General features: G+C 35.1%; 3 protein-coding genes across 8 annotated transcripts; 2 read left to right on the top strand and 1 right to left on the bottom strand.

The window, feature by feature from the left end:
* The first annotated feature begins 321 nt into the window (after positions 1 to 321).
* Positions 322 to 14,442, top strand: LOC110657601 (protein PHOSPHATE STARVATION RESPONSE 1). 5 transcript variants are annotated; one of them, XM_021814863.2, is made up of 10 exons: positions 322 to 667; positions 9,540 to 9,603; positions 9,687 to 10,155; positions 10,249 to 10,344; positions 10,430 to 10,640; positions 10,724 to 10,800; positions 10,934 to 10,973; positions 11,584 to 11,641; positions 13,147 to 13,219; positions 13,871 to 14,442. In XM_021814863.2, the coding sequence occupies exons 3-10, from the start codon at positions 9,694 to 9,696 to the stop codon at positions 14,237 to 14,239; spliced, it is 1,386 nt and encodes a 461-aa protein (XP_021670555.2). In that variant the 5' UTR covers positions 322 to 667; positions 9,540 to 9,603; positions 9,687 to 9,693; the 3' UTR covers positions 14,240 to 14,442. The 5 variants fall into 5 exon arrangements, with proteins under 5 accessions (XP_021670555.2, XP_021670550.2, XP_021670549.2 ...); XM_021814857.2 differs by having other exon boundaries at positions 323 to 667; positions 9,687 to 10,344; XM_021814860.2 differs by having other exon boundaries at positions 325 to 667; positions 9,687 to 10,344; positions 13,150 to 13,219.
* LOC131181626 (uncharacterized) lies at positions 3,582 to 4,957 on the bottom strand. Its single transcript, XM_058150487.1, has 4 exons — positions 4,908 to 4,957; positions 4,409 to 4,484; positions 4,071 to 4,157; positions 3,582 to 3,911 (listed from the first exon to the last, which is right to left on the bottom strand). The coding sequence occupies exons 1-4, from the start codon at positions 4,955 to 4,957 to the stop codon at positions 3,582 to 3,584; spliced, it is 543 nt and encodes a 180-aa protein (XP_058006470.1).
* Positions 14,443 to 17,340: 2,898 nt separating the features above from the next.
* LOC110657598 (cellulose synthase A catalytic subunit 4 [UDP-forming]) lies at positions 17,341 to 21,923 on the top strand. 2 transcript variants are annotated; one of them, XM_058149809.1, is made up of 12 exons: positions 17,341 to 17,530; positions 17,645 to 17,846; positions 17,961 to 18,079; positions 18,178 to 18,241; positions 18,336 to 18,489; positions 18,574 to 19,186; positions 19,283 to 19,420; positions 19,511 to 19,636; positions 19,728 to 19,940; positions 20,065 to 20,580; positions 20,685 to 21,035; positions 21,196 to 21,923. In XM_058149809.1, exons 1-12 carry the CDS (start codon positions 17,483 to 17,485, stop codon positions 21,775 to 21,777), a joined length of 3,126 nt encoding a protein of 1,041 aa, XP_058005792.1. In that variant the 5' UTR covers positions 17,341 to 17,482; the 3' UTR covers positions 21,778 to 21,923. The 2 variants fall into 2 exon arrangements, with proteins under 2 accessions (XP_058005792.1, XP_058005791.1); XM_058149808.1 differs by having other exon boundaries at positions 17,642 to 17,846.
* The last annotated feature ends 466 nt before the right edge of the window (positions 21,924 to 22,389 follow it).

Below are 22,389 nucleotides of genomic sequence, written 5' to 3'. Positions count from 1 at the left end.
GTTAACTTATCAATTCAGTTTGTTGTTAACTCAATTTTTTTTATATAATTATAATATTATTTTATTAAAATTTATTCATATGGCATGATTTTATATATAAAAATAAATTTAATAATAGCTTTATAGTAACCGCGTATTTCATAGGCGAATAACTAACTAATTCGACTACTCGAGCAACAATCTGACACGTGTATACCAACTCATGTGAGTGTGTGAGCAGAAATAGACCGAAGAGAATTTTTTACTAAAAAAGAAAATTAATAAATAAATAAATAAAGGCCGATGATTGTATCTGTTTTGGCCTTTTGGGGAACTGAAGGAACAGAACTCTAATCAGATGGCAGTGGCTAATCCCACGTGCAACCAACCCATCAGTTCTTTCATCACCCACTGCAGTATTCTCTACACCTCTCTGGTGATTATTCCACACGCTCCCTCAGAGGCGCGTGAGCAAATACTGTTCCTTATTAACTCTGAGAGACCCAAAAGGAGAGAGCAAAGCCCAGTGCTCACCGTTCACTTCTTTGGCGCGCCGGTGACGGAATTTAAGAACGATCCGCCCGTCTCTCTAGAGAATTGTTTCTGTCGTTCCTTCTCTTCAGCTAAACTGGATTAGAGATTGAGCGTTCTGGGTTTCGATTTTTCTGCTGTTTCCATAAAGTTTTAGGTAAGACTTTTGCATCCAAATAGATAATTTTTATGGCTTTGCATTTATTTTGATAGAATTTTGAGTTTTATTGTGTTTCTGGAATAATCATGTGGTGTTTGCTTCAGTTATCATGCTTTCAGTGTTTTCTAGCTCAAAATTGAATTGGGTATTTCTTTTTCCATGGTCATTTGCTTTTGGTTTGGTCTGTTGATTGGATAAAGTGTTGCCTATAAATTATTTTTTTAATCTTATGCATGTTTGAAATTTTTACATGGGAATAGTTTCTCGTTTTGGATTGTCTGTCTTGTTTTTTGGAGCTTCATTACTATAATTCGAGAAATCGTTTCTTGGTATTGGGTATATTCTGAGTGTTGTGCCATATAGCTATAGAGTGTAAATCGTAATCGTGAGAATAAATTAGCTTGGTGGACCCCAGATACAGTTGCATTTAAGCTTAGGCAATTGAGACAAGGTTGGATGGTAGGCAAAATATTTTGGTGAACTTCAGACAGTTGCGATGATTAACTGATCACGGAAGTAGCTGTCTCATAGGTGTTTCAATGTCAGACCGACAGGGGCATTGATATATGGTTAATGGAAAGATTGGTTGATTTTGCTTGAGAAGAAATGATATAGAGTTTTTAGCTTGCCTAGATTTTTCTGTTGCTGGGCTCCAATATGCTGGTGGGGACTTAACTGCCTGCAAACTAGGTTGGAGAAGATCCCATTCTGGAAGTTGGATAGCGACATTATTGCATAAACAACTCCTCATTTTATTTAATTTGCCTATCATGATAAGAAGTTAAACAGCAAGCGGAACCTTAGACTTAAAAGGATCCGTGCACTATCTGTAGTAATATCTCATTAATGGGATGCTGGCCTTTGATTGGGAATGGCGAACGTGGGGATAATTTTGTTCTAATAATTATAATTCTTATTCCATTCCTCTATTACCTATATTATTGCCCCAACAAGTTCAGGGTCCTTTAAAGGGTAGTTTGGATGCAATAAATCTTTCAGAAATTTTGCATATGGTGGATGCTGTCTTGTCTCTATCTGCAATCTCTTGGTTGCAATTGCAGGATTTTGCCTTTACAATGGTTGAGAAAAGGGAAATTGAGACGGTTTGAACACATTTGATGCGAATATCAAGAACGATGCCTTAAAACTCATGAACAGGTTTGATTTACAATCCCAAGAAAGCCAAAATCAAGTTCAAACACCAAAAAATATCTTGACCTATCAATTATAGAGAATTGAAAATCAAGATAATTCAAAGGTAGAAATTAAGGATTCTTGATCTAAAGTTTATAATCAAACAAGAACCAAGAATATTAATATTGTTAAACCCTACAAGATTAATCACTCTTGAAGAATTTAATTTAGTTCAAGAAAGAACTTAGAAAAAATCCCTCTCTTGTATTAATTTAATCAAAAGTAATATTCCCCTTAAAAAGTATTAAGTTAGCTTTATATATGCGGCTGAAATCCTAATTCCCTAAACTTAAAAAAAATAAATAAAACCCTAAAACTAATAAAAAACCTGGAGTGGGCTGCACTCCTACTTAAGGCCCAAAAAATACATAAATAAGGCCCAAAACACATATCTGACAAAAAATAATTAAATAAAACTATTCAGATTTGTCCTAGGTAAAAAGAAGACATAAAATTTGCATAACAATCCATCAATTCTGTCCAAATATTTCTTGATCATCACTCACGCAAACTTGGATCAAATTAAGCCACTTCCCATCTTCTTGTAGCCCCAATTTATTGGTTGTATCTCCATATTTAGTTTCTTGTGCAACTACTTCCTCAATCAACTCTTACATTTTCTTAACTCTAGTCCTTGTGATTGGAGCTTCTTGTGTAATTGCATCTTGAATCATCTCACGAACATTCCTAGGATCTTGTTGTTCTTGTTGATTTCCATCATCCCCTCCCTCTTCAAAAGGATTCGTCGTCGAATCTTCACCTACATCAAAAGGGGAAAGATCAGCAACATTAAAAGTAGCACTCACATTATACTCACCAGGAAGATCCAACTTATAAGCATTGTCATTAATCTTGGCCACCACTTGAAATGGACAATCTCCTCTAGAATGAAGCTTAGACTTCCTTTGAATTGGAAATCTTTCCTTCCTCATATGCACCCAAACCCAATCTCCTAGTTGGAAAGTAACTCGCTTTCTTCCTTTATTGGCTTGGATAGCATATCTCTTATTCTTCTCCTCAATGTATTGTTTAGCTTGGTCATGGATCCTTTTAACCAACTCAGCCTTCTTCTTTCCATCTAAACTTGAAATCTCATGCACAGGCAAAGGAATCAAATCTAATGGAGTTAAAGGATTAAACCCATAAACAATCTCAAAAGGTGAAAACCAGTAGAAGAATGCACACTTCGGTTATATGCAAATTCAACAAATGATAGACATCCTTCCCATGATTTCAAATTCTGTTTAACAACAACACGCAAAAGAGTTGTTAAAGTTCTATTAACTACTTCAGTTTGTCCATCAGTCTGTGGGTGACACGTAATAGAAAATAGCAGCTTAGTACCCAACTTACCCCACAATACTTTCCAAAAGTAGCTTAGGAATTTAACATCTCTATCACTAACAATGCTCCTAGGGATGCCATGCAACCTCACAACTTTCCTAAAGAATAAATCAGCAATATTTGTGGCATCATCAGTTTTATGGCAAGGAATGAATTGTGCCATCTTAGAAAATCTGTCCACTACCACAAATATAGAATCTTTACCTTCCCTAGACCTAGGTAGCCCCAAAATAAAGTCCATAGACAAATCAACCCATGGTTCACTAGGTACAGGTAAAGGTGTATATAAGCCTTGAGGTAAGACCTTAGACTTTGCTTTCTTACATGTTATACACCTAGAACACACTCTCTCCACATCTCTCTTCATATGAGGTCAAAAGAAGTATTCTCTCAATGTATCCAAAGTCTTAGTAACCCCAAAATGTCCCATGAGACCACCACTATGTGACTTACGCACAAGTAACTCCCTCATAGAGCAATTAGGCACACATAATTTATTCGCACGAAATAAAAACCCATCATGCCTATTAAACTTTTGAAAAGTAGTTTTCTCACATGCATCATAAACAACAGCAAAATCGGAATCCTTAGCATACAAGTCTTTCACATGCTCAAAACCTAACAATTTAGCATTAAGAGTAGAGATAAGAGTATACCTGCGTGACAATGCATCAGCAACTACATTTACCTTACCTTTCTTATACTAGATAACATAAGAAAAAGTCTCAATAAATTCCATCCACTTGGCATGCTTATGGTTGAGCTTGTTTTGCCCTTTCAAGTGTTTCAATGACTCATGGTCAGAATGAATCATGAACTCCTTTGGCCACAAGTAGTGCTGCCATGTCTTCAATGCTCGCACCAAGGCATAAAGCTCTTTGTCATACGTTGAGTAGTTTAATGCTGCACAATTCAGCTTTTCACTAAAATATGCAATAGGACGTCTTTCCTGCATCAAAACAGCACCTATACCAATCTCAGAAGCATCACATTCTATTTTAAATGTTTTAGTGAAATTAAGAAGACTCAGTAATGGGTAGAACATAACTTATCTTTAATTAAGTTAAAAGCACGGTTTTGTTCCTCACCCCATGTAAAGCCAACATTCTTTTTAACAATCTTCGTCAAGGGTGCAGCTAGAGTACTGAAATCCTTAACAAACCTTCTATAAAAACTAGCTAAACCATGAAAACTACATACCTTAGTAACAAATGTAGGAATCGGCCAGTCACGGATAGCTTTCACCTTCTCTTCATTCACCTCAATACCTTTTGCACTAATCACATAACCCAAAAAACACTACTCTTTCTATGCAAGAAGTACACTTTTTAAAATTAGTATACAATTTCTCTTTTCTAAGCACTACAAACACACACCTCAAATGACGCATATGTTCTTCTATTTTTTTACTGTACACTAATATATCATCAAAATATACCACCACAAACTCACCAATGAATGCATGCAAAATGTGGTTCATTAATCTTATGAATGTACTAGGTGCATTAGTCAATCCAAAAGGTATAACTAACCACTCATATAAACCATATTTTGTTTTGAAAGTAGTTTTTCACTCATCTCCTACTTTCATCCTAATCTGGTGGTATCCACTTTTCAAATCAATTTTTGAAAAGATACAAGCACCATGCAATTCATCTAACATGTCATCTAGCCTAGGAATGGGATATCTATACTTTACCGTAATCTTGTTGATAGCTCGACAGTCAATACATATCCTCCAAAAACCATCCTTCTTAGGTACTAATAGCACTGAAACTGCACATGGACTCATACTTTCTCTCACATACCCTTTTGTCAATAACTCCTCAATTTGCCTCTGAAGTTCCTTTGTTTCCTCAGGATTACTTCTGTATGCTGGTCGATTAGGAATTACTGCTCCAGGAACAAAATCAATCTAATGTTTGATTCCTCTAATAGGTGGCAACTCATTAGGCATATCCTCAGGAAAGACATCTTCAAACTCCTGTAAAAGAGAGACAGCAGAACTAGGCAAAGAACTGTTAAGGACAGCAAGATTCAAATAACCGTCCTTGTACGTAAGTACAATCATTGGCTTTTTAGCAAAAAATGCACTCTTAATATCTCTTTCTTTTGCAAATAAGCTCATTTTTCTCTCTTTGCTCTCTTTTTGCACTGGATTTACTCTCTTTCCAGTCTCACTCAATGACTTTTCACTCCTCTCTTTATTTTTCTCTATATTTTTACTCTCAATCACTCTCTTCTCCTCATTAGAACTCTGGGCCTTTTCTTTTTCTACACTTTTACTCTCAGTCTCACTAGTGTTTTCCTTCTCAATTGATCTCCCCAATTTCACTTGATCCTCATATACTTGTCTAGGAGTTAACGGAGCCAATTTTATCTTTCGGCCATCCTTTTCAAAAGAATATCGATTTCTGTAACCATCATGTACCACTCGCCTATCCAACTGCCATGGTCTATCAAGTAACAGATGACTAGCATGCATAGACACTACATCGCATATAACCTTATCATGATATCTACCAATGGAAAAAGCAACTAGTGCTTGCTTAGTCACTTTAACTTCTCCACATTTATTCAACCATTGTAACTTGTATGGCCTAGGATATTTCAAAGTAGACAACTTCAATTTCTCAATTAATAGTGTACTAGCTACATTGGTATAACTACCTCCATCTATTATCATACTACATGCTTTATCCTGAATGAGGCATCTAGTATGAAATATATTTTCCCTTTGCTCCTCTTCACCAAACTCTCCCTTCACTTGCATATTCAATGCTCTCCTAGTGACTAATGCACTCCCCTCTACAGCATACTCCACATTAGTAGCATGTTCTAATGGAGGCATAGAATCACTTTCTTCATCACTCTCAGTCTCTATATCTCCATTATCCCTTAAGGTCATTGCCCCTTTATTGGGGCATTGTGAAGCAATATGATCTGTCCCCAAATATCTAAAACACTTTATATCCCTATTTCTTTGAGATTGGAAAGAGTTCATACCTTTATCTTTGTTATCCCCATGAGGCTTACTCTTACTTTCTTCATGCTTAGGCTTAGAAACAACCTTATTCTCCTTCTTAGGCCAATTCAGTTTCCATGAGCTCTTAGGAACTGAACTTGTGTTACTCCCATACCTCGGCATCGCTTTCTTCCTAAGCTGCTTTTCAATTTTCATGGCCATATGCACCATGTCCTCAAGCTCAACATAATGCTGCAACTCAGCTAAACCAGCTATTTCTTTATTCAAACCACCTAAGAATCGAGCCATTGTGGCTTCTCTGTCTTCCTCTACATTTGTCCGAATCATAGCCATGTCCATCTCCTTATGGTATTCTTCTACACTTTTTGTCTCTTGTGTTAGTCTCTGCAGCCTCTGATGTAATTCTCTGTAATAATGGTTAGGGACAAATCTTCTTCTCATGATAGCTTTCATCTCATCCCCGGTATCAATGGGCCTCTCTCTGTTTCTTCTCCTGCTTAAAATCATTTGATTCCACCATACAAGAGCATAGTCAGTAAATTCAACAGCAGCAAGTGGTTTTCTCTTCTAAATAGTTGTGATTGTTAAAGACTAGCTCGACTTTGCGTTCTTACTCAAGGTAAACATCTGGATCATTCTTCCCTTGGAAAGATGGAATTTTCATTTTGATGCTACCAATGTTTCGATCAACACTATCTCTACCCCTGTCATCTCTCCTTGGTCTTCTTTCATGCCTTTCCCTCCTCTGATAAAATCTGCCATCGTTTATGATTGAAGCCTGATCATCATTATTCTCATCTTCAAACTCTTCAGGGGGAGGGTTATTGTTGTTGTGTCTAACTTGCCTCTTAGCATTAGACCTCTCCCTTTGCAAGTTACCTATAGTAACATCTTGCTTGTTTAGTCTAGCCTCTTGTCTTTCCATTTGAGTCCTTATTTCTCCAAGCATCAAAGTCAACTGCTCATACTGTTGTTGAATAGCTTGTATTGTGAAGAATTGGTCTGGTTTCTCTTCTTCACTATTTTTGTGCGACATAATTGTAAGACCTACAATAGAATGTTAGCAAATATTCTCACAACGCTCCCTCATGTGTTTACACTCAATCAATGTCACTCCACTCGTGTTTTACACAATTTAGGCTTTTACCTTCTTATGTGCTCACACACTCTTGCCTTTTTTTTTTTTTTCACTCTTTAAATTTTCCTTTTAGCTCTTTAAGGAACTAACCAAACTCACTCAAATAATCAACTTGTAATATTCAACAAAATTAATATTCAAGAAAAGACTGAAGACACGAAATAAAGACAAGCAACAGAAAAAAAAATGAACAAAAAAAAAGATGATAAAGGACTCTAGAATTCAAAGAAATGGAATTAGATACCAAATTATTATAAACTGAAACAAACGAAATAGTAAAGAAGCAAAAGTTTAGATAAGAATTCAATAATTTAGGATGTGTAGTGAACCCTAGTTGTGTCACACCAAATCTGCCTCTTTTTTTTTTTTTTTTTTTGCTGCTGCAATTCAATTTTTTTCTCTAGTCCAGTGGCAGATCTGAAATTCTGCATTTTTTTTTTAAATGGCAGAACTGAAATTCTGCAGAAAAAAATGTTTGAAATTCTGCAGTTTTTTTTTTAAGCGGCAGAACTGAAATTCTGCAGTTCGGTTTTTTTTTTTTTTTAAATGGCAGAACTGAAATTCTGCAGAAAAATAAAGTTTGAAATTCTGCAGTTTTTTTTTACTGTAACGGCAGAACAGAAATTCTGCGGAAAAATTTGCAGTTCTGATTTTTTTTTTGGCAAAACTGAAGTTTTGCAGAAAAAAAATCTGCAATTCTTTTTTTTTTAATACTCAAATGGCAAATCTGAAATTTTTGCAGAGAAAAAAATCTGCAGTTTTTTTTTTTTGAAGCAAGAGACATAAAAGGAAAGGAAGGAAGAAAAAAAAATTGAGATTAAGAATTACTAAAGAAAACGCAAGACATAAAGGAATAAGGAAATCGATGAACAAGTCACAAAACGAAATAGTACGATGAACAAATAACAAAAAAAAGAAAGCACAAAAGGATAGATAGAACTTGATTTGGAGCCAAAGCTCTGATACCAAATTGATGCGAACCCTAAGAATGATGCCTTAAAACCCACGAACAGGTTTGGTTTATAATCTCAAAAAAGCCAAAATTAAGTTCAAACACCAAGGAATACCTTGACCTATCAATTATAGAGAATTGAAAACCAAGACAATTCAAAGGTAGAAATTAAGGATTCTTGACCCAAAGTTTATAATCAAACAAGAACCAAGAATATCAATATTGTTTAATGCTACAAGATTAATCACTCTTGAAGAATTTAATTTAGCTCAAAAGAAAGAACTTAGGAAAAATCCCTCTCTTGTATTAATTTAATCAAAAGTAATATTCCCCTCAAAAAATATTAAGTTAGCCTTATATATGCGGCTGAAATCCTAATTTCCTAAACTTAAAAAAATAAATAAAACCCTAAAACTAATAAAAAAACCTGGAATGGGCTGCACTCCTACTTAAGGCTCAAAAACACATAAATAAGGCCCAAAACACATATCTGATAAAAAATAATTAAATAAAACTATTAAGATTTGTCCTAGGTAAAAGAAAAAAAGACACTAAATTTGCATAACAATCTATCAATTCTGTCCAAATATTTCTTGATCATCACCCACGCAAACTTGGATCAAATTAAGCCACTTCCCATTTTCTTGTAGCCTCAATTTATTGGCTGTATCTCCATATTTAGTTTTTTGTGCAGCTACTTCCTCAAGCAACTCTTGCATCTTTTTAACTCTAGTCCTTGTGATTGGAGCTTCTTATGCAATTGCATCTTGAATCATCTCACGAACATTCCTAGGATCTTGTTGTTCTTGTTGATTTCCATCAACATCATCATAGACCAGCCAATGTGCTGGTATAGAAGGTTGAGCACATTGAAGTTGGATATAAGCAAGCGAGGAGTAGACTAAAGATGACATGGAGGAAAGTAGGGAGAAAGAATTTAGTGGCTTTGGCTTAGATCTTTTATGTAGCCCAAACTTGGGTGGAATGAAGGAAATGGATATATATATCACCAATCCCAACATGTCTGGGATTAAGTCTTAATTGACTTGAGTAGAGTATTGGAAAATGGTCCTTCCTCCATTATCTTATATGAAGTTTTTTGAGGAATATATGTGTGAATTGGCATTGTTGGCATTGATGTTTTCACTGTTATGTTTATTCCAAATTTTGGAAGGTGTTATTGGAATAGTTGAAAGCATAAAATGTGTTCCCTTTTGATAGTATCTTGTATTAATTAATTTATTCCTGTTTCCAGATGCGTAAATTGATGACCTTTCTGGAGGCACGATATTGTGAACCATTGAGGGTGCTTTCAAAAGGTATTTACTTCGTGATATTTACAGAACAGAAGCTTATTATGAATTGGCAAATAATGGATACCTCTTCCCTATGTTGATTTAAGGACAATCATGGAGGCACGCCCTGCTTTATCTATTCAGAGATCGGGTGCGAAGCAGCTAAGTAATCATGGGGCGTCTGCAGCTCTGTCTTCATCTTTGCCAGTCCTGCCAACCTCTCTAGAAGAGACATACCCCAAATTATCAAACTCTCAACAGGTTTCCATGGAAAACAGTGTTATGACAAAGCCTACTGTCCACGCAAGTCAATTACCCTCTAACAGTGGAGTAGTTGGCCATCTATTTTCATCATCTGCAGGCTTCTCATCAGACCTTCAGTACTCTTCTGTTTCACCACAAGAGAAACAATCTAGGAATGCTCCTTTCATTTCTCAATCATCTAATGTGACAGCTGTTACTTTGCCACAATCTTCGCATTCAGGATTGGTTCAGTCCACAACATCAAGTCAGTATGCCAAGGAAAACAATGCTTCATGGTGTCCAGAGTCACTGCCTGGTTTTCTTGATTTTCCTGTAAATAACCCTGTACATAATAATCAAATAGAAAGCAACAGTTGTAGTGGTGTCATTGCATCTGAGGAATTTAGTAAACGAAGTGATTGGCAGGAATGGGCAGACCAGCTTATCACTGATGACGATGCTTTGGCATCTAATTGGAGTGAGCTTCTAATTGACACCAGTGTTGCAGAAATGGAACCAAAGGTTGGGGTCTTCTCATGAGATAAGGCAATTTAGTTATCTTTTTGTATGCTTTATGTTGTTTCCTGCTCTCATCTTCTTGCTTCAGATGGCATATCATGTGTCGAAAACATCTTCAAATATTCCATCTCAGCAGCTCCAAGTTCATCAACCACTTCCTGCTCCATCTGGAGAGATTCGTCCTGTTCTTACCCCTACTTCCTCAGCCAATAGTGCCCCATCCAAACCACGCATGCGTTGGACACCAGAGCTTCATGAAGCCTTTGTGGAAGCTGTCAATCAGCTTGGTGGTAGTGAAAGTGTGTGATTCTCTCAGCCTCAGAATTTACTATAAATTTATAAGGTTTCTGCTCCAATTGATTTGCCCTTGTTTGATGTACAGGAGCTACTCCAAAAGGTGTGCTGAAGCTCATGAAAGTTGATGGCTTGACGATCTATCATGTAAAAAGCCACTTGCAGGTATCTACATTTATCTCTTTTAGTATGAGGCTGGTCATCTGTATAAACGACCTTTGCTGATGTGTCTCTGGTAGGATTTTTAGATTGTTCTTTTTTTGGCCCCTAAATGAAGATCTTGTTTCTTGAATTTCAGAAGTACCGGACAGCCAGATACAGACCAGACTCATCAGAAGGTATGTAATATTTAGTAAGCAGTATGTTGCATTATTCCTTTATAGTATATTATTTACTTCTGCCTCAAAAATTTCAATTGTTGTAAGACCATGTGTGTCTGTATTTCCTTTGGAGCTTCGGAATGGGATGCTACTTTCTTCTGTATTTCTCGTGTTGTAACTCATGGCTGCATGGCCTTTTTTTTTTTTGAGTGATGTGTATTAGCTGCAATTTCCCTTTTTAAGTGGCATTCTCCCCCTCCTTTTTTCATTGAATCACTCATGATAACTCTTTTAGTCAAGTTGAATTGATATTCATCATGAGAGATGCTTTCTTGAGAACAACACGAGTGATTTAATTTTCAATCTAATAATTCCTAATGGTTTTTTTCTATCATCTATTGTTCATTGATACTTTGAACATTCCAAATGGCATTTTCCTATCATTTAGTCCTCATTGCTTTATGATCTAAACTTCCTGAAACCCTCTTTTTTTCCCCTCAGTTTTATGCCTGATGCTGATGCTATTTGTATTTGGTATAGATTTCTTGACTCATTTATTGCATGTGGATTGTGACACACGTAAGGAATTTATGTTGATATGTCTAGTTCTTCTAATTTTTGCTTGCAGGATCGTCAGAGAAAAAATTGACTCCTATGGAAGAAATATCATCTCTTGACTTGAAAACGTAAGTCTATCAATCATTAATACATGCATTCAGAGTTATCGATTTTCATTAATTCTTTGGTTTAGTCTTAGATGTTTGAAAACTTGGTTGCAACTTCTAATAGAAAACATAAGATTTCTAACCATTGGAAATTGCCTACTCATGCCTCCCCATTTCTTTAACTGTTTGCTTCTGTCAATTCAGAGACACGCTGGTTGTGAAAGGGCGATTTTTAACTGTCTTTTTCTTTAAGAGATGATTGTTAACTGTATGAAATATGGATAATTGGTTTAGATTCAGGATCTATGTCAAATCAAATGTGTAGGGAGTTCGTGAAATTGAAAATTATTTGACAGTATCTTGTTGCGCCAGACTGCTTTTCCACTTCCAACTGATAGGAATTCAAATGAGAGTGCATATATGTGAGGTGGGGTCAAAATTTCAATGACTGTTACCAGTTAGTTAAACTCAAACCAATAGTAATTATCTTCTTTTTTGTTAGCTGTTGTAAATGAGAGCAATCTGAATTGTAGAAGGGACGATCAAACAATTACAAATGATACCAGAATTTCTTATCTATCTGGAAGGTTCTCTTCCTTCTCTTATATTTTATTTGTCTTCTTTCCATTCAATTCTTCTAAACCATCATTAAATCAATAAACCAATCTCCATGTTAGACCAAATTCAATAAAATCTTCCTGATGTCAGATCCTAAGAACTACAAATAAAATATTGGCCAAAAACTATAAAGAAGGTTTTTGCTTGGACCTAGTATTAATATCTTCTCCTGAATCTCATCTCTTATGAAATGCAGCTGAATGAGTTTGTCGTGTATGTTCTTCATTGAAGGTTATAGTTGTGAATATTAGGACACCATTCAGCATTTGCATTTCTTGTTGAAGAGTAATGCGCCTAAAATGGGGGAAGAATGGAATTCTGCATGATGACAAAGCTTACTTGTAGTTTTTGTGGCATTTAAAGTCTCTTGTTTGTACCCGTTATCCTCCCTTTTGAGCAGTTCAACTCAGGAGCATAATTCATCTACCATGCATAAATTGGATTCCAATTTTCAATTGATGTGCTTCCTGAAAACCAACTAAATTATGACTTTGAGGGAGACCTTAAAAATATTGAGTTATTATGTTTGCATTTGAATGTTTTCTGGTGGGAATAAGCTGTCATTCATTGATACCTATATATAACTCAAGCGCATTTGGCAAATCATTGACTGACAAGTAGAGTCAAGCATCTCCAAATGAGACTTTACAAACTGAGTTTTACTAACTCTATTTTAATATCTATAAAGTGGCAGAGACGGAAAAATTGGGATGCCAATTGTGTTAGGTTTAGAAGCTTGAATTGCCTTCTGATGGATTGACATTCAACACTTTATCTTGTTTTATTAAAGACTGTCACATTATTCAAATAGTTTCAGTTTCTGAATGAAATCTATTTACAGTTGTGTGCCATTTCACTTTGAATTATCCTGCCCAATGTGTATTTGATCTATTTTTATTTTGTAAAAGCAGGGGTATTGAGATTACTGAAGCTCTGCGATTACAGATGGAAGTTCAGAAACGGCTGCATGAACAGCTTGAGGTATAAATTTATTCCTAAAAAAGGAGTTCTGTTAAGATTTGAGAGGTGGTTTTGACTTTGCATCTTGAGTCTATGTGGCGAATTTGTGCATTATAATGCCTCGAACACAAAAATGGTTTGGTGCATTGAAGCATAGGGTTAATCACAACTGTGTTTCTAAACTTATAACTTTATTTCAGTTTAGTTACTTAATTTCAATTTCACAAAAAAATTCTGCAACTATAATTTGTGTTTCAATTAAATCATTATGGCCATATTTAAGCAGATATTTGGTCAGATTCTTGACATAGTAATCAACTAAAAAAAATTCTCATGGGCCACCTTTGATTGGAAAGTTATATTAATATAATATTACTTAACTATTACATCAAAACTCCCAACTTATTGAAATTCTGTTATGGTTGACCTTGTTAAAATACAAACATTAGTTGAGCAACTTTTATGCGACAAATTGAAATCTTGTGGTTGTGTTGGCATTTAGTGATAATTTCAATGACAAATGGATGAAATTAAGTTATGGTGTTTATGATACTGGCATCCATGTATAAATGGATATGGTCCTTAGTCTCTGCATGCATGTACTCACAAATCACGATATGCATATCATGTTGCATTTACGATTCCAGTTTGACACCGTACTTGTTTTGGCAGATTCAACGAAATTTACAGTTACGGATAGAAGAACAAGGGAGGTACCTCCAAATGATGTTTGAGAAGCAGTGCAAGTCAGGTACTGACGTGCTGAAGGCTTCATCATCTGCTATGGAGAACATCCCTGCTCCATCTTCTGATGCAAATGCAATCCATGGTTCCCCTGCCAAAAATGAAGTGGCAACCTCCCAGTCAGACCATGACAAGACAAACACTGACACAGTTGATGCTAAGTCCATGTTGGCAGAAGGATCACATAATCCAAGGGAGAAGCAAAAGATACCTCAAGTTGAAGCTTCTGAGAGTTCCCAGCCAGATAATTGCGAGTCAAGTTCACAGCCTGCTAAACGTCCGAGAACAGATGCCTAAGCCATCAGCATTCCACTGACAAGCGACATTGATTTGGTGGAAGATTTTTAATCTTTATTAGGACAGAACCTAGATGACTTGTAATAGAGCTTTAGAACTTTGAGATCCTACTGCTTCTGTTTTTATCATGTCCTTGCTTATGTACTCTTATTTAATCCATTAACGAGATGGATATATAAGAAAGGGTAAGTAACTCTTTTTTCTGTGTGTTATGTCATAATTAATGCTCGGGTCTTTATATCTTGTAAAATAAATGAAAATGTCTTTAAATTTTGATTTCATAATACACTTCGTTTTTCCATTATTTTTTTCGACTGCTATCATTAATAAAGAGTGAAAATAATTTAATACTCTTCAAGATAAAATATTATTTCCTTCCTGAATTTATATATATATATATATATATATATATATATATATATATTCAATTCATATGACAATCTATAAACAGAGTTATAATTGAATCCTCACTGGGATATGTTTTTCTTTGATGTGAAACCTAACCTAACCCATTCATTTGGATAAGAAGTTGCATATAATTGCCTTAGAAGTTTGGTTAAGTAGGTTATGTATCCATCTTAAAATATGAGGTTCAATCAAAGTAAAGAGCTTTATACCAACACTACATACTGCACTTGGAGAGAGTTCAAATTTGCTTCGTGGAGAAGGTATTGCTAGAAGAGGCAATTACGAAATTTGAAATGATTAGTCTTATATGAATAGTAAAATAGACAAAAAATGAAAAATTTTTGCCTAAACTCGATTCATTATAGTATATAAATTTTAATAGATAAATTTTATCATAAATCTTGTATTTTGAATTCATAGAAAATCGAGTTTAGATAAAGAAAAATGTTAAAAAAAATATCCTCATAAATTAAAAAAAAAAAAGTAAAGAGCTTTATCATTAATTATGCCCCTTCCTATGGGGTTTCCCAACTTTAAAGCCATACAAGTGATGAATTTACCAAAACACATTAAATGCAACAAAAAGGTCTTTAGGCATTACTTGATTTTGAGGCATTGTAAGAAATTAGGACCTCATAATAATACAGTAATTGAAAAGGGAAAAAATTAAGAAAACAAGAGGATAAAACATTGTAAGCTGGCTGTCATTTTTATGATGTTGATGTTCCTAATTTCTGAAATTTTTTTTTCTTGTTAGGGTACAAATTTGAGATTTTTTTTTTCAAAATGTCACATAATTAGGTATCAAAATCCAGGGGAGACCTTCAAAACATTAACAAATTAATTTGGGTATAATTGACAATGTAATCAAAAGCATTTGACCAATTATAATTATTTCCCCATCAAAATTAGAATGAAAATATTAACAATAATCAATTGTAAATCTTTTCCATATTGTAATCAAATTATTTTCTATGTAATTGATAATTTTTTTAGGTTAATCTATAGTTAAGTTTTTAGGTATAACAAAACACATAAACTAGTCTTTGATATGTTTTTAATAACAATTTGGTCCTCAAAATTTAATTTTGTTAAAAAATTAATCCTTACTGTTAAATACTTTTTAATTTTAAACAATTTAATCCATAAAGTTTTGTTCTTTTAGTAAAATAGTCCCTATATTTAAATTTTATATTTGAGTTATTATTTATTTTATATTTAAATAATTATAATTTAGATACAGGGAATATTTTGCTTATATAATAACTCAAATACAAAATTTAGATATAGAAACTATTTTTCTAATAAAACAAAGATTTAAAAATTATTTTATTAATAAAACAAAATTTTAAGAATTAAATTGTTTTAAATTAAAAAAGCATTTAATGGATTTAATGATCAATTTAGATGGTAATAACTAATTTGTTAGTAAGAATTAAATTTTGAGGATCAAATTATTACTAGAAAAACATACTGAGAACTAATTTGTGGTTTTTATTTAGGGATTAGTTATAAATTACACTATTTTTTTTTTTAATTTTAACTGATTTAATAAACCCTCTTGCCAATTAAATTGACCCATTTTATAAAATATAAACCTTATGAAACACAATTTATTTTGGGTACATAATAATGTAATCAAAAGCATTTGACCATTTAATTACCATTCCCTCTCTTTTCTTTTCTTTTGTTCTTCGTCTCTCCAAATTACAGAACAAGATTATTAATTTCATTTTTGTAGCAGATAACATATACAGTCCAACAGAGGCGGAACTGGAAGTTTATTTTTTGGAGCCGAATATAAATACTAAAGAAAATTAAATAAAATTTTAGTAAAAATATAGGAATTAGAATAGAAATATAAAATATTAAAAGATGAAAATTAAATAATATAAAAAAATATAAATGAAATTTACATAAAAATATAGGATCGAAATAAAAATACTTGATGGCCAAACAATAGTTTTTTTTTTTTAAAAGGCTAAAATTTATAAATAAAATTTTAATCTAAAAATTCTTTAAGGGATAAACAGTAATTTTTTAAAAAATATATTAAAATTTAGGAGTAAATTTTTAATCTTGAAAACTTTGGGGACCTCAAGCCCTCGCCTAATTTCGCCCCTGCAGTCCAAATTATTTTTTAAATATAATAATATCACAAATTATTTAATTATTAATTAATTAATAAAATAAATTTACTTACTAATTGGCTGACTCTATTATAATTTGTGCAAGCATATATAATTATTTCAAAAAATTTTATTTAAATTTGATTTATTATAGGCTTAAAATATAAATATATAAAGTCTATATATTTAATAGATGCATCATTATGATATTTAGTTATGGAAAATCCTAATTATCATCTCACTTCTACATTTTCTATAAATATATTTGCTTCCTTTTATTTTACGGGCATGGTGGACGAATGGGGCATGTGACAAAATGCAAGAGAGATGTACTGTGAGATCTATTTGTATAGTTAGGTGACTGAGAGGTTAGTGTCAGCTTCTTAAGAGAGAGAAGCCTTTGAATCTAAGTTATTAGCTAATGTCAGCAGAAGCCAGAACAAGCTATCTCTTTCTTTCTCCATCTTCTACCTATCGCTACTGATCTGGCCACTCCAGTTAACGTCCCTTGGACTCAAACCCACGACTTCTCAACTCACAGTTTGGTACACAATACTAGCTATAGCTTCCAATTCCATGATGATATTTTTGCTCCCTCCTCATACCATCCTTTTTATATAACCCACCTTTCTTCTTCTCTCCTCTTACCATCTTCTTTCTTTTCTATTTTGCTTACTTTCCTTTGCTTGCCGTGGCCTCAACCACCATGGCTGGCCTTGCCACCGGTTCTCATCCTTTGCAGGATTATGACGAGGTATTCATCATCTTCTTCTTCTTCTTCTTCTTCTTCTTGGTTCCTTGGCCAAAGCTTCTGTGTTTCTCTTCTCTTTCTTGGAAATAAATTTTAAATGGTGTAATGTGGCAGCAGCACCAGCCTTCAGCACGCCAGTCTGTGACGTCGAAAATATGCAGAGTTTGTGGGGATGAGATTGGTGTGAAGGAAGATGGGCAGCTTTTTGTTGCTTGTCATGTTTGTGGATTTCCTGTTTGCAGGCCTTGTTATGAGTATGAGAGGAGTGAAGGAAACCAGTGCTGTCCTCAGTGCAACACTCGATATAAGCGTCACAAAGGTTTGCTCATTTTCATTGTCACCTCTTTCTTTTTGATGTTATAACTCCTTTTTAAGGTTCTACATCAATCATGTGATATTAATTAACAGTGTAAGGTTTTGTTGCTTCGTGCAGGTTGTCCTAGAGTTGCAGGAGATGATGATGATGATATTGAGGTAGAAGACTTTGATGATGAATTTCAGATTAAGAAGCATCACGATGACCAAGATCACAAAAATGTCTTTGCTCACTCGGTAATCACTCGACTGATTATTTCTTAATGTGGAATCTAAAGAATTATAGCAGTCTGTTAGAAGAGCAGGAAGATCACTAAACGGCAGGATTGGTGCAGGAAAATGGGGACTATGTTCAAAGACCATTGTATACTGGAGGTGCATTCTCTTCTGCAGGAAGTGGTAAGCAAAATTACTATAAGCTATAACAAATTTTCACATTTGGGCTTCTCTGAAAGAAAATTTATTTTCTGGGGTTGTTGGTGGTGGGGTGTAGTGGCAGGAGGTAAGGAGATTGAGGCAGAGAGAGAGATGTACAGCAATGCAGAATGGGAAGAAAGAGTGGAGAAGTGGAAAATCCGGCAAGAAAAGAGAGGCTTGGTGGGCAAAGATGATGGAGGAAATGATCAAGGAGAAGAAGATGAATACCTGTAAGCGTTATTATTATCTTCATTTCTAAGATATTAAAATACCAATCTCATTGAAACATTAATTCTTTGTCATTCCTTTCACAGTATGGCTGAAGCTAGACAACCTCTGTGGCGAAAAATCCCCATTGCCTCAAGCAAAATCAACCCATACCGCATTGTCATTGTCATCCGACTTGTCGTTCTCTGCTTTTTTCTTCGTTTTCGTATCTTAACTCCAGCTTATGATGCTTTCCCATTATGGCTAATCTCTGTAATTTGCGAAGTATGGTTTGCATTTTCATGGATTCTAGACCAGTTCCCCAAATGGTTCCCAATTGAACGTGAAACTTACCTTGATCGCTTATCAATGAGATTTGAGCGTGAGGGGGAGCCTAACCGCTTAGCTCCAGTTGACTTTTTTGTCAGTACTGTGGATCCTCTCAAGGAACCACCAATAATCACTGCAAATACTGTGCTTTCAATCTTGGCTGTTGATTATCCTGTTGATAAGGTCAGCTGTTATGTATCGGATGATGGTGCTTCCATGCTCCTTTTCGATTCACTAGCAGAAACTGCTGAGTTTGCAAGGAGATGGGTGCCCTTTTGTAAGAAGCATAACATTGAGCCAAGGGCTCCTGAATTCTACTTTTCTCAGAAAATAGACTATTTGAAAGATAAGGTACATCCCAACTTTGTCAAGGAGCGCAGGGCTATGAAAGTAAGCAACCAAACCCTTCTCTTCTGTCATTGATATCCTCACCAAGCAATATCTAAAAGTTCTATAACATGGGGTTGGAATTTTTTGGTGTTGTAGAGAGAATATGAAGAATTCAAGGTGAAGATTAATGCATTGGTGGCGAAGGCGCAGAAGAAACCAGAAGAAGGATGGGTTATGCAGGATGGTACTCCATGGCCTGGAAACAACACAAGAGATCATCCCGGAATGATTCAAGTCAGCAAGATCTATCCTTTCTTGATTGTTTCTAACCCGAAAATTGATAATCATCTTTCATTGCAACTCAGAGCTATACTTGTTCTGCAGGTATATCTTGGAAGTGAGGGTGCTCTTGATGTGGAAGGTAAAGAGCTTCCCAGGCTTGTATATGTCTCTCGTGAGAAGCGACCTGGCTATCAACACCACAAGAAAGCAGGTGCCATGAATGCTCTCGTAAGTAATTCCCTGTGAGTTTCTCAATTGCATATTCCTGTGAGATTCAATTGACTGATTCTTATAATTAATTGCTGCGTTTCAATTGTAGATCCGAGTCTCTGCAGTGCTCACCAATGCACCTTTCATGTTGAACTTAGATTGTGATCACTACCTTAACAACAGCAAAGCTGTGAGGGAAGCCATGTGCTTTTTAATGGATCCTCAGCTGGGGAAGAAGGTCTGCTATGTCCAGTTTCCTCAGAGGTTCGATGGTATTGATCGTCATGATAGATATGCTAATCGCAACACTGTTTTTTTCGATGTGAGTTGAACAAGTTGATGATCATTCTTTTTTGTTATACAGATCAACATTGCAACTATTTCTACATTACAATTCAATATCACAAATTTTTTCGCCTACTTCTTTAATTATGATTTGGTTGTAGATTAATATGAAAGGCCTAGATGGGGTCCAAGGTCCAGTATATGTTGGTACTGGATGTGTCTTCAACAGGCAGGCCTTGTATGGATATGATCCGCCAGTGTCTGAGAAGAGGCCTAAAATGACATGTGATTGCTGGCCTTCATGGTGCTGCTGTTGCTGTGGGGGTTCAAGAAAGAAGTCAAAATCCAAGAAGAAAGGGCAAAGAAGCCTGTTTGGCGGACTGCTTCCCAGGAAAAAGAAAATGATGGGTAAGAACTACATGAGGAAAGGGTCCGGAGCAGTTTTTGAACTTGAAGAGATTGAAGAAGGCCTCGAAGGTTACGAAGAGTTGGAGAAATCATCACTTATGTCACAGAAAAATTTTGAGAAACGATTTGGGCAATCTCCAGTATTTATTGCCTCCACTCTCATGGAAGAGGGTGGCCTGCCTGAAGGAACTAATCCTTCAACACTCATTAAAGAAGCCATTCATGTTATTAGTTGTGGTTATGAAGAGAAAACCGAATGGGGCAAAGAGGTGAGTGGTATTATGCAGTGCTCGGTTAAGTACAAAATGCTGAAACCATTATCAAAATTCCGAGACCTGAGAGATTTCTGAATGTTGATTTGATTTCTTCTCAGGTTGGATGGATTTATGGTTCTGTTACAGAGGATATCTTGACAGGATTCAAGATGCATTGCAGAGGATGGAAGTCAATTTACTGTAGTCCAGAGAGAGCAGCTTTTAAGGGATCAGCTCCCATTAATCTATCAGATCGGTTGCACCAGGTTCTGCGATGGGCTTTAGGCTCTGTTGAAATTTTCCTGAGTCGCCACTGCCCACTATGGTATGGATATGGAGGAAAGTTGAAATGGCTGGAGAGGCTTGCCTACGTTAACACCATTGTTTATCCCTTCACTTCCATTCCTTTACTTGCCTACTGTACTATTCCTGCTGTATGCCTTCTGACCGGAAAATTCATCATCCCTACAGTGAGTAATCCTGAGCCCCATTGCAGAAATAGTTGTAGGAATGAATTATTTCCAGTGAAACTGTAAGAAATAGTTTGCGAAGTATGAGTATGCTTGAATTTCTTGAAAATGAAAATTGCAAAGGTTTTCAACGGTTTAACAAGAAATTTCTCCCTTGCAGCTAACCAACCTGGCTAGTGTATGGTTCTTGGCACTTTTCCTCTCCATTATAGCAACAAGTGTCCTAGAGCTTCGTTGGAGTACAGTGAGCATCGAGGACTTGTGGCGTAACGAGCAATTCTGGGTGATAGGTGGTGTCTCAGCACATCTTTTTGCTGTGTTCCAAGGCCTCCTAAAGGTCCTGGGTGGAGTGGACACAAACTTCACTGTCACAGCAAAAGCAGCAGATGATACAGAGTTTGGAGAGCTCTACCTCTTCAAATGGACCACCCTTCTCATCCCACCAACTACTCTAATTATCATAAATATGGTGGGAGTTGTGGCTGGAGTATCTGATGCAATCAACAATGGATATGGCTCATGGGGTCCCTTATTTGGGAAGCTATTTTTTGCTTTCTGGGTCATTGCTCATTTGTATCCTTTCCTCAAAGGTCTAATGGGAAGGCAAAACAGAACTCCTACCATTGTAGTCCTGTGGTCTGTCCTTCTTGCATCAATTTTCTCACTGGTTTGGGTCAGAATTGATCCTTTCTTGCCCAAGCAAACTGGTCCTATTCTTAAACAATGTGGAGTAGAGTGCTAGTCATGTTTCTGAGGTCCTTTCCTGCACTGGTTTGGATTTCATCTGTATCTGCAAAAGAATTTAAGTTGTTAAGGAGAGTGAACAGTATTCAGTAGTAGAGGTCTTTGATGTTAATATGTGAGGAATGAGAAACTCTACTTTTTTTATAGTATATATCAATTTTTTTTAAGAAAATGTAAATAAAAGTATTCTATATAAATTAAAAATGGAATAGTGTAATTAAAATATATACAATTAAAATTACAAAAAAAATCTTTTAGAGTATTACAAGAAAGTTTAATTTATGAATTCTTTGCATATATTTATCTGAATTATAATAAGTAAATACAACACTATTTAAAAAAAAAATTATAACTTCATGCTATGTCAATGGTTATAGTTTTTTCAAATGCCTCAATTTCATTTATATACAATTTTTATAAAATAAGTATAATAATTACTAATTTTAACAACAGAAAAGCATGCATAGAAAATTATATTAAAAACATTAAGCAATTAAAATAATTTAGAAATACTATTACTTTTAATATAAATCAAATGACTGAACCTCATATTTCTATGAGAACCATAATAAAAAGATAAAGCACTATAACTTTTACCTTTTGATTTTAA

Source organism: Hevea brasiliensis, chromosome 7 (assembly GCF_030052815.1).
Source record: "Hevea brasiliensis isolate MT/VB/25A 57/8 chromosome 7, ASM3005281v1, whole genome shotgun sequence".
Classification (NCBI taxonomy): domain Eukaryota; kingdom Viridiplantae; phylum Streptophyta; class Magnoliopsida; order Malpighiales; family Euphorbiaceae; genus Hevea; species Hevea brasiliensis.
This window is presented reverse-complemented; position numbering and strand designations above follow the sequence as displayed.

Excerpts from the sequence above, each read along its gene's own strand:
- LOC110657598 (XM_058149808.1), top strand. The coding sequence starts at position 17,483 with ATGGCTGGCCTTGCCACCGGTTCTCATCCTTTGCAGGATTATGACGAG. Across the intron at positions 19,637-19,727 it reads CAGGTGCCATGAATGCTCTC|ATCCGAGTCTCTGCAGTGCT; the intron begins GTAAGTAATTCC and ends TTTCAATTGTAG. Across the intron at positions 20,581-20,684 it reads AAACCGAATGGGGCAAAGAG|GTTGGATGGATTTATGGTTC; the intron begins GTGAGTGGTATT and ends ATTTCTTCTCAG.
- LOC131181626 (XM_058150487.1), bottom strand. The coding sequence starts at position 4,957 with ATGGTTTTTGGAGGATATGTATTGACTGTCGAGCTATCAACAAGATTA. Across the intron at positions 4,158-4,408 it reads TTCCTACATTTGTTACTAAG|GAAAGACGTCCTATTGCATA; the intron begins GTATGTAGTTTT and ends GTTTTGATGCAG. Across the intron at positions 3,912-4,070 it reads ACAAAGAGCTTTATGCCTTG|TATAAGAAAGGTAAGGTAAA; the intron begins GTGCGAGCATTG and ends TATGTTATCTAG.
- LOC110657601 (XM_021814858.2), top strand. The coding sequence starts at position 9,694 with ATGGAGGCACGCCCTGCTTTATCTATTCAGAGATCGGGTGCGAAGCAG. Across the intron at positions 10,801-10,933 it reads ATGTAAAAAGCCACTTGCAG|AAGTACCGGACAGCCAGATA; the intron begins GTATCTACATTT and ends CTTGAATTTCAG. Across the intron at positions 10,974-11,583 it reads CAGACCAGACTCATCAGAAG|GATCGTCAGAGAAAAAATTG; the intron begins GTATGTAATATT and ends TTTTGCTTGCAG.